Source organism: Microtus oregoni, unplaced genomic scaffold (genome assembly GCF_018167655.1).
Source record: "Microtus oregoni isolate MIOR12 unplaced genomic scaffold, Mior012 000012F_ref0000307, whole genome shotgun sequence".
NCBI lineage: Eukaryota > Metazoa > Chordata > Mammalia > Rodentia > Cricetidae > Microtus > Microtus oregoni.
In genome coordinates, this window is record NW_024543071.1 from 2,303,681 (window position 1) to 2,322,376 (window position 18,696).

The 18,696-nt window shown below is 47.3% G+C and overlaps 2 protein-coding genes across 3 annotated transcripts in view; one reads left to right on the forward strand and one right to left on the reverse strand.

The window, feature by feature from the left end:
* Eno4 (enolase 4) overlaps positions 1–10,782 on the reverse strand; it is a 31,217-nt gene extending 20,435 nt beyond the window's left edge. For both annotated transcript variants that reach the window (XM_041661201.1, XM_041661200.1), the window contains exons 1-3: positions 10,187–10,782; positions 8,228–8,356; positions 6,679–6,869 (exon numbers count right to left, since the gene is read on the reverse strand). In XM_041661201.1, coding sequence (XP_041517135.1) covers positions 6,679–6,869; positions 8,228–8,356; positions 10,187–10,351 — 485 coding nt within the window. In that variant the 5' untranslated portion in view covers positions 10,352–10,782. The remainder of the gene's footprint in view (positions 1–6,678; positions 6,870–8,227; positions 8,357–10,186) is intronic.
* The window catches only part of Hspa12a (heat shock protein family A (Hsp70) member 12A), a 148,995-nt gene continuing 140,514 nt past the window's right edge, over positions 10,216–18,696 (forward strand). Inside the window, exon 1 of the mRNA XM_041661195.1 lies at positions 10,216–10,352. Coding sequence (XP_041517129.1) covers positions 10,350–10,352 — 3 coding nt within the window. The 5' untranslated portion in view covers positions 10,216–10,349. The remainder of the gene's footprint in view (positions 10,353–18,696) is intronic.

Below are 18,696 nucleotides of genomic sequence, written 5' to 3' on the forward strand. Positions count from 1 at the left end.
CTTGGGGCGACTGAAGTGATGGACAGTGTGGGTGATAAGACTCACATGCTAACAACCCTCTAACCTATGTTCTAAAGACTTTAATAAATCTACCCCACTATAGTTAAGGAAGATGATTGCTGTGGGATGCTTCTGGATACTGTGAATATGTATTGATCCCATTGGTTAATAATAAAAGCTGATTGAACAATAACCAGGCAGGATAGGGTTAGATCGAACAATCAAACTAAGGACTTGGATGCAGAAGGGCAGAGTTGAGAGAGACATGGGCAGCCACCCAAGAAACAACATGCTAGCAGACTGGCAAAAGCCACGGCCATGTGGCAATGCACAGATTAATAGAAATGGGTTCATTTAAATGTAAGAGATAGTAATAAGCCTGAACAATATGCCAAACAGTTTGTAATTAATATGTTTCTGTGTGATTATCTGGGACCGTGTGGTCAGGAAACAAAAGCTCTGCCGCCATTTATTCTGTCACCAAATGTCACCTCTGTACATTCTGACACTGAATGGCCCACATTCAGGACTGACTGGCCCTCCCAGGGTACTTTTCATTCTCAGATAGCCTGAGCAGAGGTTAATATCACCTTTGGTAAGTCCAGATCCACCCAGATCGGATTGGATACATCTTGCCTTGGACTTATTCCTTGTTATTCATACTTATTCCATTCAGCCCGGAACACCCCCTTGTTGCCCATCCAAAAGCCTGGAACTGGAGACCATAGACCAGTACAGGACATGCGAGAAGTGAACTAGAGGGTAGAATCTATTCACCAACTACGTTCCAGATCCCTACACTTTGCTCAGTGTGTGGCCACCAGAGCACAAAGTTCACACTGTACTGGGCTTAAAGATTCATTCTTCTCCATCCCCCTAATGAACTGGAACGGGCTGACCCCTGAGCTAGGGCTATCAGGATAATTAAGCTGGGCCAGACCGTCTCGGGGGTTCAAAAACTCACCCACCATATGCAAGGAAGCAGTCAGCAAGGATTTAAGTCTCTTCCGAAGTAAATACCCTGAGGTAACCTTGCTTCAGTATGTAGGTGATTTATTTTTGGATGAGGAGGACTGTTTGAGAGCCACCAGAGGCCTTTGGGAAACTATCCGTTAGGCTATAGGGTTTCTGAAATGAAAGCCAAATGTGCTCACCCAGGTGTCTGACTTGGGATGTGAGCTGAGAGAAGGGGAGAGGCCTGCAGAGCAGCCACACTGCAAATCCCAACTGCAGCCACCGGAAACGAGTTAGGGAATGTCTGGGAGCTGTTGGATGTTGCAGTCTTTGGATGCCTGGGTTTGCTGGAATTGTCAAACCCTTGGACTCTGCTGTAGCTGAGGTAACACCCCTTTGGAAGGGACTGAGGACATAAACAGGTCTTTAAGGACTTAAAAGAGGCCCTGGTGTAGCCCCCAGCACTAACTCTCCCTCATCTCCCCATGACCTTTCACCTTTATATCCATGAAAGAAAGGACATTGCCAAGGGAATCCTGACTCAGGTCCTGGGTCCCTGGAAAAGGCCAATACATCTCAAAGAGATAGGATCCTGTTGCCTCTGAATGGCCCCCTTGTTTAAGAGCCAGTGCATCCACTGCAATTCTTGTAAAAGACGCTGACAAGCCCGTGTTGGGACAGAACTAATTGTAACAGGTGCACTTGATGTGGGCGCCCTGTTGGGAGATGCCACCAACCAGTGGATGACTCATGCTCAGTAGCAAGCCCTTCCTTTAGATAAGGACAGACTGACTTTCGATAAATCCCTGGCTATTAACCCCACCATCCTGCTGCTGGATGATGATCCTGAGGAGCCCAGCCATGGCTGCCCAGAGATGCTGGACATTATTTAACCTGACCAGACAGACATTCCTCTCACTACCTGAGAGGCAGGTCTCTATACTGATGGCAGCAGCTTCACTCAAGAAGGGACCAGGTATTGGGGTGGGGGGGTGGTGGTCACAGGACAGAATGAGGTCATCTGGGCACAAGCCTTGCTCAGGGGCACTCCACCCAGAGAGCAGAAATAATTGTTCTGACACAGGCTTTAAGGTGGGCTGAAGGAAAAAAGGTGAACATTTACACAAACAGCTGATATGCTTTTCACAGCTCATGTTCATGGACAGAAATACAAACAGAAGGAAAGACTGTTAAAAATAAGCATTAAATTGTCCACTCGCTAGAGGCCATCTGGCTGCCCACTGAACTGACCATTATTCACTGGCCAGGACACCAAAAGGGCAAAAGTCCCCAAACTCAGGATAACAACCATGCAGACCAAGTTGCCAAAGCCCCGGACTGCCCTGTGTTGTCTGAGCTGTAAGACTTCCTACAGCAGCCCTGGAACTGTCTGCTCTTCCCGAGCCCCCACTCTGCCTCAGTGAAGATGCTCTGACTTGGGGGCTCGGGGGGGTCACAACAGACGGTGGATCTTGTCTGATGGGAGAATTTGCACGCCAACGGGACGGCCAGTACTGACTAACTACTGCCTTGCATCCTACCATGCCCTTGTCACACCTAGGAAGCTCTCAGAAATCATCTCCCCTCACGTCTGGCTACCTGGACACTGGGAACTTCGGAGCATTTCAGATACTGCCTGGCCTGTGCCCAGGTGAAGGCAAAGAACACACTTCCCCCAGGCCAACAGGGTCAAGGTACAGAACCTGGTGAATTTGAGGAAGTGGACTTCCCTGAAGTCAAGCCAGGACTGTATGGCTACCAATATCTTTTGGTCCTTGTCAGTACTGTGTTAAGGGTGCACAGAGGCCTTTACATCCCGAATGTAAATGGCCCAATTGGTAGCTAAGAAATTTATAATGGAAATTATTCCCAGATATGGCCTCCCATATCTCTAGGATCTGACAATGTCTTGGCCATCAAGGCCAAGTTACCCTAATTGCTCTCTAAGGCTCTTAACATAAATTATTGGAAATGTTGTATGTATCATCCTCAAGGCTCAGGAAAGTAGAGAAGATGAATATAACTTTAAAGGAGATTTTAACTAAATAGCCTCTTGAAACTAGCGGTAACTGGTCAACCTTTTGCCTTATGACCTTCTCAGAGTCCAATGTACCCCATATGGAGAAAAGTTCACCCCATATGAATTAGTTTATGGATGACCATTTCCCATGATCCCTTGAGTACAGGCCAGACTGTTACCAGATTGCCTCACTCCAACCTCTGAGTCCTTAAAAAGACTGCAATTAACTTTGGATAAAGATTATCCCTCGGGTCCAGGTTGCTCAACCTGTTGGGTACCGTCCACCTGATCACCTGTTCCAGCCTGGAGATGCTGTATTATTCGTCTGTCACTTCAAAACTGTAATGAGCACCCAGTACCAGCCTGAGGGCAGAACATCGAATGCCAGCCTCCTGAGAGCAGAATCCTCCAAACGTCCTGCATCCAGAGATAAGCTACTATCACCAGACCACACAGACTATGCTGTCAAGCAAGCTTCATGATCAAGCACACAGTGCAGTTGGACTTCCAGCTGGAAGAAACCTAACAGTCCCTTTCAGCCCTTTACAGAACAGTTCAGGTCATAGTGTGTGTGTGTGTGTATTAGCAGGATTATTTAAGTAGGGCACTTTGTAACATGTGTTTACAGTGTGAGTTGTTAAAAGTTATTGAAACAATAGTATTAATATTAGAGCATGAAATGTTAAGGGAAATCAATATTTTCATACATATGTTTAATGTTTGGTATTAGTATTAGGAAATGTTAATTGATAAGTTGCATTAAGGTTAAGAAGTGCTTCATGAATAATTGATGAGCTGAATTGAGGTTATGAATTGGTTTTAAGTATTAGGATTAGTAGGGTTAATAACTGTGATATTGAATTGCCTGTGTGTTCCCTTCATCAATCCCCCATGCCTATTAAGATTGTAAACCCCATTGATGCATTGGATATTGAAATTGCTGGTAAAGAATCATCATAAAAACAATACTTTTGCTTGGTCTGGTCACTCATCACTCTCTGAGGAGAAGGGCACAGAGTCCTCATGGCATTACTCATAAAGAACCTGGAGCTGGGGAAGTCACAGTGATTAAAGTGGCTAAACCCAACAGCTCACTTCAAAACTAACCTGCTTGAACCTAGACGGAAAGAACCTTACATTGTGATTCTCCGGACTCCGAATTGCTATTAAAGCCGCTGGTATTTCTGTCTGGGTTCATCGCTCACATCTCAAAAGGGTACTTGAGGAACCCACAGAAGAGAAGCCTGACCCCAGAGGTGGAAAGTGATTGAAAGGGACCCTTAGAAATCAAACTTTCCACAGTTTGGCTGTCTGACATAACTGTGCTCTTCCTGTTGAAATAAGAGGCAACCTCCATCACAGGAAACCCCTGATATTGTCTTGTCATGCCAAAGACTGCCTTTATCCACCAGGACCCATAGTTTGGACAAAAGAAGATACCTGCTTGTAGATGCCTGTCTAACTCACAAACTACATGAACCAGTCCAGATAGGAGGTTTGGGAGGGAAACCTCCAGAAGAAAATATGCAATAAAGTAGTAGAAGCTGTAGCCAAAAAAATAGAAGTAAGGAGAGGGTGGTTCATTTAACTCAAAAAAGACAAAAAAAAAATTGCCTTTCAAAGTGTTTTTTTTTTGTTTGTTTGTTTGTTTGTTTGTTTTTTTGTCATTAACCAACTCTGAGGCAAACAGCACAAGGTGCATTGCTCAAGGCCATGCAACAGAACTAGAAAAGAGGCTGCGTTGATCTGGCCTGGCCAAGGCTGTTGACGCCTTCCACCTGTGTGAAGGAAAGACGACTCTAACCCAAGACTTGGTGTGGCGCCAAATAGCACTCAGCCTGACTTGGTTCTCTGATTTTCAGAGTGAAAAAACAAAACAAAACAACACACCTTAATTCTGGCTAAAGGTCTAAGCCCGGGTTGTGTCTGGAGTGCAGAACGTAAACGACAGCCAGGTGCCGCAGGCAAGGGTCTGAAGCCTCAAAGTTGGCCGTTCTCTGATAACCTGGTCCTTAATCTGAGAAGTTCCCTGCAGAAGAGGCTGCAGGCTGGCCCCACCTTACACAGGGAACAGGAGAAAACCAGACTCCAGGGAACGCCAGCTGTTTTCACTTGCTTCTTAAACTGTCCCTTTCCCCAGTTCTACAGTCCAGCCTCTTACTCTGTGGGTCGCAACCTCCCGTGGGGTCAGGTAAATGAATGCTGGGGGTTGCGAACTATTTGGTAACACTGGAAGGTTTCTGAACATGTTAGGAGTGAAAATTCATTCCAAATCAAATACTCAATGAATCTGAGGTGCTTGGAGCAGCACAGCTCACCCTTGTGACTTTGGGTCTGAACATGTATGTGTGCTTTGCATTGCCACACCACACCAATGAACCCGCCTGAAACACCTCCGGTTTAAGGCCATTGTACATTACAAATTGTAGTGTTTTATTGTATATACAAGCTTCTTGATCTTATAGAAACACCATGGTTTAATTATACAAACCAAAAACACTTATTATCCCCCCAACAGGTAAACAATGAATTCGTGTCTCTTCAGATTGTATATTAGAATGTTTGATTTTCAAAAGCACTGCTTCAGCTGCTGACCTGGGTTTCATAGAAAAGTTGTCGCGTGAGGGGAGGGGAGATGGCTCAGCAGGTAAGAGAGCATCTTGCTCTTGTGGGGGACCCAGTTCAGTTCAAGCGCCTACACCAGTGGTTCTCAACCTGTGGGTTGTAGCCCCCTGGGGGTGGAGTCACTGTTTGTTACAAGGGGAGGGGGCTTTGTTTGTCCCAGCTGCCTAGCTAGCTTACACGGAAATAATCACACAGAAACTGTATTCATTAAATTACTGCTTGGCTCATTATCTCTAGCCTCTTATTGGCTAACTCTCACATCTTGATTTAACCCATTTCTATTAATCTGTATCACCACATGGCAGTGGCCTACTGGGAAAAAGTCAGCATGTCTGTCTCTGACGGTTCCATGGTGTCTGTCCCTGACTCTGCTTCCTTCCTCCCAGAATTCAGTTCTGTCTTCTCTGCCTACCTAAGTTCTGCCCTATCAGGCCAAGCAGTTTCTTTATTGATTAACCAGTGAAAGCAACACATAAACAGAAGAAACTCCTACACCAACTGTTTCACTGGGGGCGCCTAAGATTCCTGGAAAACACAGATGTTTACATACAACTTATAACAGTAGCAAAAGTTATGAAGTAGCAACAAAAATAATTTTATGGTTGGGGTTCAGCACAATATGAATAACTGTATGAAAGGGTCACAGTCATAGGAAGAACCAACACAGTGGCTCCTAGCCACCTATAACTCCAGTTCCAAGAGATCCAATGACGACCTTTTCTGCTTCCTCTGGGCATACATGTGGTACACATACATACATGCAGAGAAAATATTCATACATATAAATGAAAAAAATAAAACTTTAAAGTCTAGCTGAATAGGTGGGGTCCAGGTAAAAGCGGGATCCCTTGTCCCAAAATACGAGGTAGAGAATGACGAAGGAAAAATCACTGGCCTTGAACTCTGACCTTCACAGCGCACACCCGTGTATGCACGCAAACGCACACCAATGGTTTTTAAATTTCTTGGGTAAAACAGGCCTTGAGTGACACAGGTCTAAGAAACACTGCTGCCTGGGGCCATTTTATTGGCAGGTGAAAGGCAAAGACACGAGTCAGGCACTCATACCCAGCTGTTACCTGAGCCTGTGGTCCACCTCTGCCTGGTTGGAGGGGACCAGACCCCACAACTCCTCTGTCATGCATTCATTGACCCACTGCAGAGCCGTGCTCACTGCCAGGTGTCGTTCTGTCTCCTCGGCGTCTGCCACCTCTGGCGGGGCGTTCTCTGCGACTTCAAAGTGCGCAGGTATCACCACAGAACAGATGTACTGGCAACGACACAAACGGGTTCCACACTTTCTTCGCCTCTCCCAGGAGACAGGAAACTGAGTTCATTTAGCATTTAACATTAATGGTATTTTATCACCTACTTCAAGGAAGAAAACAACACATAATTTTTCTCTATATTTGCATTCTGTTGAAATATTGAGAAATTTGACTTCATGAACCATTTCAAATTATTCTCTTGATAAAATACTGGTCTAAAAGTCCCACACTGAACTTTCCCTAACACTACTTCTCCAAAAATACTAGCTACAATTTACCCTTATTCTTCTCCTCTCACAGGCTGTGGCAATTTTATTTATAAAAGGTAGGTAACCACATGAATTAAACAGTTAAATTGTTTTTTATTTTTAAATTTACTTTTATTTTCTTGAGATAGAATCCATGAAGGGACTCTAGCCAGCCTTGTCCTTCTCCCCCATTTCCTCTGCCTTCTAAAATTCCTTAGATGATATTCCTAAAGCTGCCCACCAAGGTTTATGCCCTTATTTGGCCACTTCCTCCTCCTAAGGCTAACTACCAAGGTTCAGCTATTAAAGTACCAAAGTCCAGCAATCAGAAGCTACCTTTGGCTCACCTAATTAACATGTCCAATTAAAATAAAACACCTCATCCTCCTAACATGGGGTTTCCCATTTTGCCTTTATTAAACCGCCATTTGCCAATGGGCTATGCCTGCCCTCTCCCTGTCCAGAGGCAGTCCTTTGTCCTCCTGAGACAAACACCCCTTCCCCTTCTCCCTCTATCTCCCATCTTTGTCTCTTATTCCCTGCCCTTTGTCCTTCTGGGACAAATAAGTCTCCTAAGAATCCCGAGCCACTACTGGTCCTTAAGTCTCAAGTAGCTCGGGCTGGCTTTGAACTCACTAAGTGTAACAGAAGATCGCCTTCAACTGCTTACTGGTCCTCCTGGCCTCTACCTGCTGAGTGCTGGAATTAAAGCAGTGTACCACGACATCCAGCCACTAAAATTATTTACATTGTTTTCTTTGCTTAAATCATTATTCTACATATTCTCGAACACATAAACCCAAATGTAGACATATAGAATGCATTGCATTGAAATGTCAGGACATTAAAGGTATTTTCCTTTCCTTTCCTTTCTCTCCTTGGGATTGAATTCAGGTTAGCATGTCATGACTTTTATCAAAGCCACACTACATTGCTGATTCTATGATTCAAGCATATATGATACTCGTGAATAAGAAGCATATGGATGAACATGTATCTGCTTCACAAATATTGAATCCCAAAACATTACGTTTTTGCAGTTTGGATATTCTTGCTACTAAGTACAGAGCTGGGTAGGATACATTAAAGAGCAATGTTGAGCTGCCTCATACCTTGGGGAAGTTTTGGATGGTGCAGGAGATTTCCACCTGGAGAGTAGGAAGTCCCAGTCCATCCAGTATGATTTTTCCTGCTACTTTGCATATGGAGGGAGGCTTTGCAAGTTTAGAAAAGTAGTTTGCCTTCAAGACACACACAAAAGCAAAAATCAGGAAACCGCATCGGATTTATCTTACAAAGGCCAGGCACACTGACTCTCTGTCCTACAACACTTCCCAGATCTGGATGAGTTCCACACCTCTGCTAGGACAGCCCACGCTGGAGCGGAGTCTCCAGCCCAGGGGGTGCTGTGTTGTATTCTCATTGATCTCTCATCAGGAATGCAGAGAGCCATCTTCATCAGCAGACCTAGTACCCCTAACCCTAGTGAGTTCAAAGTCAACCAACTCCCTGACACTTCTTTCCAAGTCATGGAAGTTACTGATCTTTACAACAGCATGATGCGTTCAGATTGAAGAAATCTGAAGGGGGCTGATTTTATCCCACCCCGCCCCACCCCACCTCTCACTCCCAAACAGGCGTCTGGCTTCTGAAGAGTGAAGTTAAAGACAACAACAGTCTTGCCTGTCATCGCTGATGTATAGTCTACCTCACTAAAAGGCCTCTGGGGAGTCTTAGTAATTCCAGTTTCTCTTAAGTGGCAGAGCACAAGTCATTTGGAAGGGATCCAAGATCGATGCGTGTCCTGGGCAGGGTGACCTGAGTGGTATAAAAAAGCGGGCTGAGCAAGCCATGGGTAGCAAACCAGTAAGCAGCACTCCCCCATGGCCGCTTCTTCGATTCCTGCTCAGACGACGTTGCTCACGGCAGACTATGAAATGGAAAGGTAAGCCAGGCGAACCCTTTCTTCCCTAAGTTGCTTTTGGTCGGAATGTTGTAAAAAAAAAAAAAAAAAAAAAAAAAAAACAATAGAAAGCGAACTAGGGCCGTCCCTAACCAAGGTACGGGAGATTCCAGAGAGCTGGACAAACCAGTGCCAAGCTGCTAAGCACACTGGGGAGACCATCCCACGTGGAAACAAAAGTGCGAGTGTCTAGCTTTGCACACTGAGTGCCTATGAGACAGGGTTTGGTGTCCTTTTAAATTGAGACCAGAGAACGTTAACAGCTCCTTTAGCAAGAGGCCTTAGGGACTGAAGTCCTTATCATGCCTTCACCCACTTCACAAATGTTCCTGTGTACCACTGTCACTTAAATACCCGAGGCACAAGTTCTTTAGTTAGAAAGAGGAATTGGGTGTTTTTGGTCTTGTTTTAACCATGCAGAGAGTTTCTAGAGACTGAGATAGCAAAGTGGTACCCTAACTCACTATCCCCAAAACAGTCTCTGAGGCACAGGGCTCCCCTCTTAACAATAGCTCAACAGCCAACTGGAGGAGGCGACCTGGGAGAGCTCAAGGACGCTAAATCCAGAGCCCTGTGGAGAGGGCCTCCAGCGAAATCTGCAGTTTTGGTATTCACTGGCCCGTGAAGTTGGGTACCTAGCCAAAGAAGGGTGCATGAGGTATGCAAACCCTGGTGCCTAGGCTTGGCATCTGAGAAATCTGGAGGCAGTAGAAGCCAGGAATGAGGCTCTGGGGTGGGCTGCGGCCTAGTCACAGCTCAGTCCCGATCCTTGACAAAAGCAGCAGAGGCGAATTTGGCGTTCAGGTCTGTGTTTTAGAAAACCAAAGACGGGCGGGCTCCCTGCTTCGTAAAGAAGCCCGCAAGTTCGGGACAGCCTCCCAGGCTACAGGGCCGCCCAGTGTCCCCCTCGACTCTCGCTTCTGCGCCTCAACTTTCGGTCCCCGGGGTAACGTATACCGGCTTCCCTCTCCGCATCCTCCCAGCTCGGGTCACTGACCGCCTGGCCCCAGCAGCGCGCAAGCGCGACTCCACGGCGCAAGCGCAGCGCGCTGCCGCAGCGTGGGCCGGAGGGGAGGGGGAAGGAGGGGAGCTGGCCGCAGGTCCCTACCAGGTGCCCGTAGACGTCCGCGGGCTGGAGGTAGAAGGTGGAGTTGAGCAGCTCTTCCAGCCTGCGGGGGACGTCATTCTCCTGGTAGTACGCCATCGCCTGCTGCTTCAGCTTCTGCAGGTCCCTGGTGATCCCACAGCCGCGGCCGCTGCCTTCTTCCCCCATGGTAGGACTCTCAGGGCTCCAGCAGGGGTTTCGCTAAGGGGGCCCGCCAGCGTCTTTTGGTCGCTAGGCAACGCAACGAGATTCCCGACCCCTAGATCTCGCGAGGCTTACTGCCCTCAGTGCAAGGAACCCTTTGCTTTCCATCGTTATCCCGCGCTCGCTTCTTTGCGCTTCGTTCTCAGTGTTCTTCCAGCCTCATTTGTTAGTGTTTCTCCCAGACCGGGGAAGCATTTAGCGATTGTTTGAGTTCGTTTTGCAGAAGCTGGGGAGCGGTACCCGCTACTTTTATCTGTTCCTTAAGGCGGAGAAGGGATGCAAGAACCCAGGGTGCCCTTCCTGAGCCGTGGAGGTCCCGGGAAAGCATCCATTCCAACCCATCAGCGTGCTTGCCGCACGCCTCGTGATCCTCTCAGAAACAGCTTTGCACACCCTTCCCGGGGAGATTACTGAGGGTGAATTCTCTGCGAGGAAAACTCTATGTAGGCAGTAAGGATAGTTAGTGATGCTTTGGAGAGACCCAGGGTGCTGGTGGAGGTGACGCCGAAGCAGCGCTTGGGAAGGTCATTGGGTCCATGGCCTCTGCAGAGGGCTCCCCGTATCCTGTGCCAGTCTGGAACCATACGCAATGATAGAATTTACTGTGTTCTAGATACTTTGATGGCGCAGGAGTGGGCCGAGACAGAAGGGGACAGGGTGTTCTCATTTTACCGTTGCCTGTTTTATGTTCCCAACAGAAAGCGGGTTGCTTAAAAGTTCTGTGCCTCCGTTGCTCTTCTAGAAAGCATAATCCTACCTGTCCCGTCTGCTTGCAATCACTTAAAATAACCCCGAGAGTGAAGAAGCATTTGGGAACAGTTGTTTTCCATAGTTGTACTGTTGGGTGTGTAGGTGACTAAAATATGGGAGTCTGTACTGTTACATAACCCGGACCGACACCTCCACCTCCCCTCTTCTGGACTCGCCAAGCGATCTCTCTCTCTCTCTCTCTCTCTCTCTCTCTCTCTCTCTCTCTCTCTCTCTCTCAGAATGATTTCCTTTCTGTGGTGTGATGGATCGTCACACTCTTGACCTACCCTCCTGGCTGACTGCAAGTCCTTTGATGGTGGAAGCGGAGGCTGAATCACCTTCCTGTCCACTGCAGAGCTAGCTGCTGACGGCTGGTTTTTTAGAAGATCCTTATATAAAATGAGTCCCTAGTGTTGCCACTGCTTCCATCCCTCTGCCCTTCCTCCTAGCCGCCCACCTCCAGTTGTAGACACCGCCTTCATCCATTATGGTATGTGTGGGTCCTGTATCCTAAGGAAAACGATGCTCTACATCCACATCCCCAAGAGCCTGTTCTTTTTTCTGAACTCCTTGCCCACTTGAATCCTGGACCTCAAATCTCATCCCTTAGGGCTGACCCATTTGACTTTCTTCTTTTCATTGTTCCTCAGCTCAGCTTAGTTCTTTGGGCTTACCATCTGGATGCAGCTACTGAACTAACTTTATCTCCAGACCCTGTTTAATTTCTTTTTCTTTTCTTTCTTTTTAATGGGAGACTTTTTATGTATCCTAGGATGGCCTCAAACTGGCTGTGTAGTGGAGGATGGCCTTGAACTTCTGGTCTTTCTTCACCTACCTCCTGAGTTCTGGAATTACAGGCGTGAACCACTATGTCTGGTTAATGTGGTGCTGGGAATGGAACCCCAGCCTTCTCACATGCCAGGCAAGCAGTCTACCAGTTGAATTATACCCTCATTTAATATTTTAATGAAAGACTGGAATTGTTTGGACTCGGACCACTATGTAACGGGTTTTTCCCTCTCTTACCCACTGGCCTCTGTGTTTCATGAGGACAGGGATTGCGTGTCTTATTCAATTCTGCATCCACAGCTTCAACTCTAATTGATTAGATGTTCAGCAAATAGTTATTGGATAAGTGAATGGGTTTTGCACATAAAAGTCACAATAAATCCTTAGCTAGCAAATGTTTTGGAGTTGGGTGGATAATAATTACCCTGTTTCATAAATGAGAAACGGGGATAGATACTTAGCCTGTAGAGAAATTGTTAGAGAATTATACCATTCTGCATTTCTAAAAATATAGGCTAGACAAGACAGAAGTGGTTGACTGGCCACACTAGCAAGTGTGATGCATGTTCGGGTCTACAGAAAGCAGTGGATCCAGGTAGAGAAGGATGTAGAAAGGTTAAACACTAAGGTTGCCCTTGGGAAAAGATGGGGGAGAAATAATGTAGAGAAAGGATGAGCAGGCTGGGTGAGAGGGTAGAGGTCGGGGAACTGAAGGAGACTTGAGGGAGTGTAGCGTTCTCTTGAGAGGAGTGTGGAGCTGTCAAGAGTGGGCACACACACAGGGCAGTGTGGTCAAGAGTGGGTACACACAGAGCAGTATGATCAAGAGTGGGTACACACAGGGCAGTGTGGTCAAGAGTGGGTACACACAGGGCAGTGTGCTCAAGAGTGGGCACACACAGGGTAGTGTGGTCAAGAGTGGGTACACACAGGGCAGTGTGGTCAAGAGTGGGTACACAGGGCAGTGTGGTCAAGAGTGGGTACACACAGGGCAGTGTGGTCAAGAGTGGGTACACACAGGGTAGTGTGGTCAAGAGTGGGCACACACAGGGTAGTGTGGTCAAGAGTGGGCACACACAGGGCAGTGTGGTCAAGAGTGGGCACACACAGGGTAGTGTGGTCAAGAGTGGGCACACACAGAGCAGTGTGGTCAAGAGTGGGTACACACAGGGCAGTGTGGTCAAGAGTGGGCACACACAGGGTAGTGTGGTCAAGAGTGGGGCACACACAGGGCACTGTGGTCAAGAGTGGGGTACACACAGGGTAGTGTGGTCAAGAGTGGGCACACACAGGGCAGTGTGGTCAAGAGTGGGCACACACAGGGTAGTGTGGTCAAGAGTGGGCACACACAGAGCAGTGTGGTCAAGAGTGGGTACACACAGGGCAGTGTGGTCAAGAGTGGGCACACACAGGGTAGTGTGGTCAAGAGTGGGGCACACACAGGGCACTGTGGTCAAGAGTGGGGTACACACAGGGTAGTGTGGTCAAGAGTGGGCACACACAGGGCAGTGTGGTCAAGAGTGGGGTACACACAGGGTAGTGTGGTCAAGAGTGGGTACACACAGGGCAGTGTGGTCAAGAGTGGGGTACACACAGGGCAGTGTGGTCAAGAGTGGGGTACACACAGGGCAGTGTGGTCAAGAGTGGGTACACACAGGGCAGTGTGGTCAAGAATGGGGTACACACAGGGCAGTGTGGTCAAGAGTGGGTACACACAGGGCAGTGTGGTCAAGAGTGGGGTACACATAGGGCAGTGTGGTCAAGAGTGGGCACACACAGGGCAGTGTGGTCAAGAATGGGGTACACACAGGGCAGTGTGGTCAAGAGTGGGTACACACAGGGCAGTGTGGTCAAGAATGGGGTACACACAGGGCAGTGTGGTCAAGAGTGGGTACACACAGGGCAGTGTGGTCAAGAGTGGGCACACACAGGGCAGTGTGGTCAAGAGTGGGCACACACAGGGCAGTGTGGTCAAGAGTGGGCACACACAGAGCAGTGCTGGCACTCGCCTTTAATCTTAGCACTTGGGAGACAGAGGCAGGCAGAACTCTCAGTGTGAGACCAGCCTGGTCTACAGAGTTGCTTCCTGGACAACCAGGGCTACACAGAGAAACTCAGAAAACAAAACAAAAACAAGAGTAGGACATATGTATGACCTGGAGTCACTGCATCGTGTGCACTGTGCTATATGCCCGCTGGCCTAGAGTCTGGGAATCCTAGAGAAAAAGGGTGTGGGGGGTCTGAAGACATAGCTAGAAGATATCTTCATACCATAACAACCTGAAGGTGGAGATGTTGACAGGAGGGAAATGGGCCAGAGTCTTCTTGAAATTGGAGCTGAGTGCTACGGAAGGATTGAGGACACAGGAGGAGGGCAGCAGCTGTAAGAGGAAACAGACAAAGTGAGCTTAGAGCAACAGCCCCAAAGGCAAGGGGAGAGACTTGGTGGTGTGCCAGGTGTGTGTGCCTCTGCACCCATATGCACACAGAGGACAGCCCATGCACACACAGGATGGTCCGTGCTCACACAGGACAGTCAGTGAGCACACAGGATGACCCGTGTACTCAGAGGACAGCCCGTGCTCACACAGGATGGTCCGTGCTCACACAGGATGGTCCGTGCACACACAGGATGGTCCGTGCTCACACAGGATGGTCCGTGCTCACACAGGATGGTCCGTGAGCACACAGGATGGTCCGTGTACTCAGAGGACAGCCCATGCTCACACAGGACGGTCCGTGCATACACAGGATGACCTGTGCATACACAGGACAGCCTGAAAAGATGGTAGTCATGCTGCCCTTAGGCACTGGTTCACTGGAAGCTTTTCTTTTTATATATTTTTCTTTAAATGAATTACCTTTATGACTGAAATTACAGTATGCTGGAGGGAAGGCTGAAGTCAAAGCTTAGAGGCAGGTTGACTACTTGGAAAAGGTTCTTAGTGACTTAGTTGCTTCCTTACGGACTCATCTTCTCTAAAAGAAAACTGTGTTATGTCAAAGAAGCACAGGTAGCCCTCTGTCTACTTCCTCCAGTCAGTCAACAAAGATTTCTTGACTATTTGTCACACGCCAGGTACTCTTCCGGAGCACTGAGGCTCTGATGACATTGCAGCTGCCATCGGTACACTGAAATCAGAGACCGACAACTCACCTGGAAACCTGTGCACTAGACTTACTAACAGCCTGTCGGTGTGGCCAGGTTCCAGTCAAAAGACTGTTCGTTGATATTCCAATTTTATTTCCCATTGGTAGGTATTTGGGAATATTGGGAGTTTGGCTACAAAGTACACTCAGATGTATGCAAATTGTACTTCAACTTCACATCTCTGTTTTAATACCTTGGTGATTCTTTTCCCGTTTCTACTGAGACTCAGTGTCTAAGGACTCTTCTGCAGCATCAGAGCACGAAAGGAGTTGGTGTGAGGTTAGTCCTAAAAATACCGAGCTGGAGAACCGGAGGTGGGAGAGAAGAGAAGGCAAGGCACAGAACAGCAGGAAAGGCTCAGGGATTGTGAGAGTGCCTGGCACAGACAGGAAGAGAAGGTGGGGCTGAGCCTCCCTTTAGAAAGAGACCATACATACAGCATCCCGTGGATGTCCCCGGGAGCTGCATGGAGAGTGTGAGGCGAGGGCGGTTTTGAAATGAGAGCTTCTACACCAGAATTTTGAGATGTGCATCTCAGTACACAGAGGTCTGGACAGGTAGTGTTTTCTAACCCTTTTGAGTGCGGAGACCCCTTCCCACAGCTTTTCTCTTTTTGGTTTGTCGAGATGGGGTTTGTCTGTGGGGCCCTGGCTGTTTTAGAACTCGCTGTGTAGACCAGGCTAGCCTCAAATTCACAGAGCTCTGCCAGGCTCTGCCTCCTGAGTGCTGGGATTAAAGGCGTGCACCACCACTGCCCAGTTGTAAACCGCCTTTTAATAATAATAGCAACAACAAAGGAGCGCCCGCACCCCACAGATAACAGTGGCTGTAAACACAGCAGGGCTTGCTTAGCATGTTGTTACTCACTTAGATGTTCTGCACGAACAAAAGAGACTGTCTGTACAGCTAAGCCTGTACACTCTTGGGCGTGCGCTTGATGTAGGTTTAGAACTGGGAGCCCCTTCTTGCATAGAGTTCCTGGGCCTCCTGGAGACCTTGATTGAGAACCAGCGAGGCTGTTTCCCTCCTAGACCCCTCTACTTGGTAGTTGTGATTCAAGAGAAATTATCAGAGATACATCCGCCTGTCTCAACCGGCTAGTTGGAGACCCTGCATAGAGTAATGGAAACGTTCTTCATTTTGCGTTTCACAAGGAAATCTCTCACCCCTTCAGTCATCTCATAAATGGATGAGGACGAAGATGAATGTATGTATTCATTTTTTTCCTCTATCCTATCTAACACCTTTATTTAGATTGGAGCCTCTTGCCACGCCTTTAATGTTCAAGAGCGATTGTTTAGATGTTTCTTGGGGGCTGCTATCAAGTGCTTGTTAATTCTTCTTCCCGCATTTGACATTTGTGTTGAAGTCATTTTCACAGGGAACTAATGAACATGATTGCAGGTGCCTTTAATCACAGACTCCTAGAGACAGGGTGGATGGAAGCGGGAGGAGGAACATTCACCTTCCTCCCCGAGTTGCCAAAGCCGAGAGGTAGGGTTGCCAAACTAACGGTGATTATAAACACCGAAAATCGAATGCTAAGTAAAGTGGGAATGATTGACTACTAAGTAGAAGCTTTTTACATATTTTTATTTTTATTTCCCAAAGCCCGCTGGCAGTAACCATTATCGCTGTAGTAGTAACAACAAAACTGCTAGCAGCAGCTCCTTTGACTGGGACTTTTCATAGGTCTTCAATCTTCCAGACATCAACCCTCTTGAGTTTACAAACCAGAGTGCACACAGCTCCTGCAGAGCAGGAGGGAAACCTGAATGCAGGTCTTGTTGACTCCTGTACCCGTTCATTTCCCATCATCCACCATTCCCATTGTTGTAGGTTCTGTTCTCTCTTGCTCACTCTTGCTGGTCTTTGGTACTGGTCCCCCTTCCACAGCACAGCCAGTTGAGTGGCTCACACTGAAGTCTTCAGAGACTCAGGGTAGATCATGTGACTCTTGGTGACTAGTTCCTGATGTGACCAGCCCTCGGAGCCCCCTGAGATTCTACTTACCTAAGCTCCATTAGAATTTAAACACTCCAATGAGGTGTGTTGAGAAATGCTAATTATGCCTTTACCCAGGTCCAGATTTAAACATGCCCCAGGCTCAAATCATAGTCATGCAGAAGTAGTTTTAAAATATTACATTACAGCCGGGGTTAAGACCCACGGCTCTGAATCAGGTAGAAAAGAGAATGACTGTGAATTTTCCTCAAGAACGAAACAGGTACAGTCAAGAAAGTCCAGAAGTATTGAGTCTTGGGATCGGAACTCATAATTTCAACTCTGTGACCTTGTACACGTCACATAACCTCTGAGTCTGTTTCATCATTGAATAGTATTTTCTTTTTAAATTTCCTAGTATTGCTGTGAGGTTAATAAAAATCCACGCACTATTGTCTTGGGCCTCACAGAAATCGGGGACGGGAAAGCACAGCATTTGCTATGGGTTTTGTGCTGTTCTAGTGAAAATCTTTCTTTAGCTCTGTACAGAAATCTAGATTGAGTGGACGGGGAGACCCTTTCCTTTTAAAACGATATTAGTGACCTTTGAAAGTGATTAGTCTCCCGGGAAATCGTCACTTTTATCACAACCTTTAGCACTTAGGGAGTGAAGCAGAAGGCTCACACAGAAGCTAAAGTGTGACCACTCAGAGCTGGTGCCCTGGCAGAGCCCTTTCCGATTCAGCCTTCCGGTCATTCGTTCAAAGGCCTCTGACACCAAGGACCCAGGGATACTACGCTGGAGACACTACTCTGGCAGTTTAATTGGTATTTTTCAGGAAATAAACATGCAGTTTCCGTACAACAGAAGTAAGGCAATTATCGAGTGAGTTCAGAACATAAAGAGAAGAGGGAAAGATCGGGCCAAAGAGATTCTCTATATTTTGTGGCCTAAGTACAGTCTAATAAAGCCGAGGAATGCTGAGAAATGCCCTACATAGCTAGATTTTTCTCATCTGCACTTCCATTGATACAAGTAATAAAATAAGGCTTTTATTTGAATGAAGAAAATGTTATCCTGTATGTTTTCCACATGGGGAGCAGCAAAGAAGAAAGCGAAAGATTCCCAGTCAAGAGGACCTGTCCAGTGGGTGTCTGTTTTCTTGTTTACTGTTTGTCTTAATGCCTGCTGGTGCCTGAGGCAGCCAGGAAGGGGCATCGGGTCCCCTGGAGCTGGAGTTAGAGGCAGTTGTGAGCCACCCAGTGAGAGCACTAGGAACTGAACTGGGGTCTGAGGCCAGAATAGGAAGTGCTTCTAATCACCGAGCTCTCTCCCCACTCCCAAGTGTGTTATCAAGTTGTGGCAAAACCCGAAAAGTACTTTGTCTAATCCTGTCGCAAAGGAGTTGAGGTTTGGATCTCGCTTTCCCGTCTTCCCGGTCCCTGGAGTTGTTGGCCTTATCAGATTTGTTCTTGCACTTGGGAGAGAGTTAATAAGTTGTTTGACTTTTGTGATTAAACTTAAGAACCTGGCTGAAGGGGATTTCCAGCTTCTCTGAAGTTGGCCTTTAAGCTGCTTAAGAGGGGTAATCTGTTTCTTATTAGCCAAATCAAAAGACTGTCTCTGCTTTTCCACTTTTGATTGCCAGGAGCCTGGCCTGGAGTCTAGTAGTGA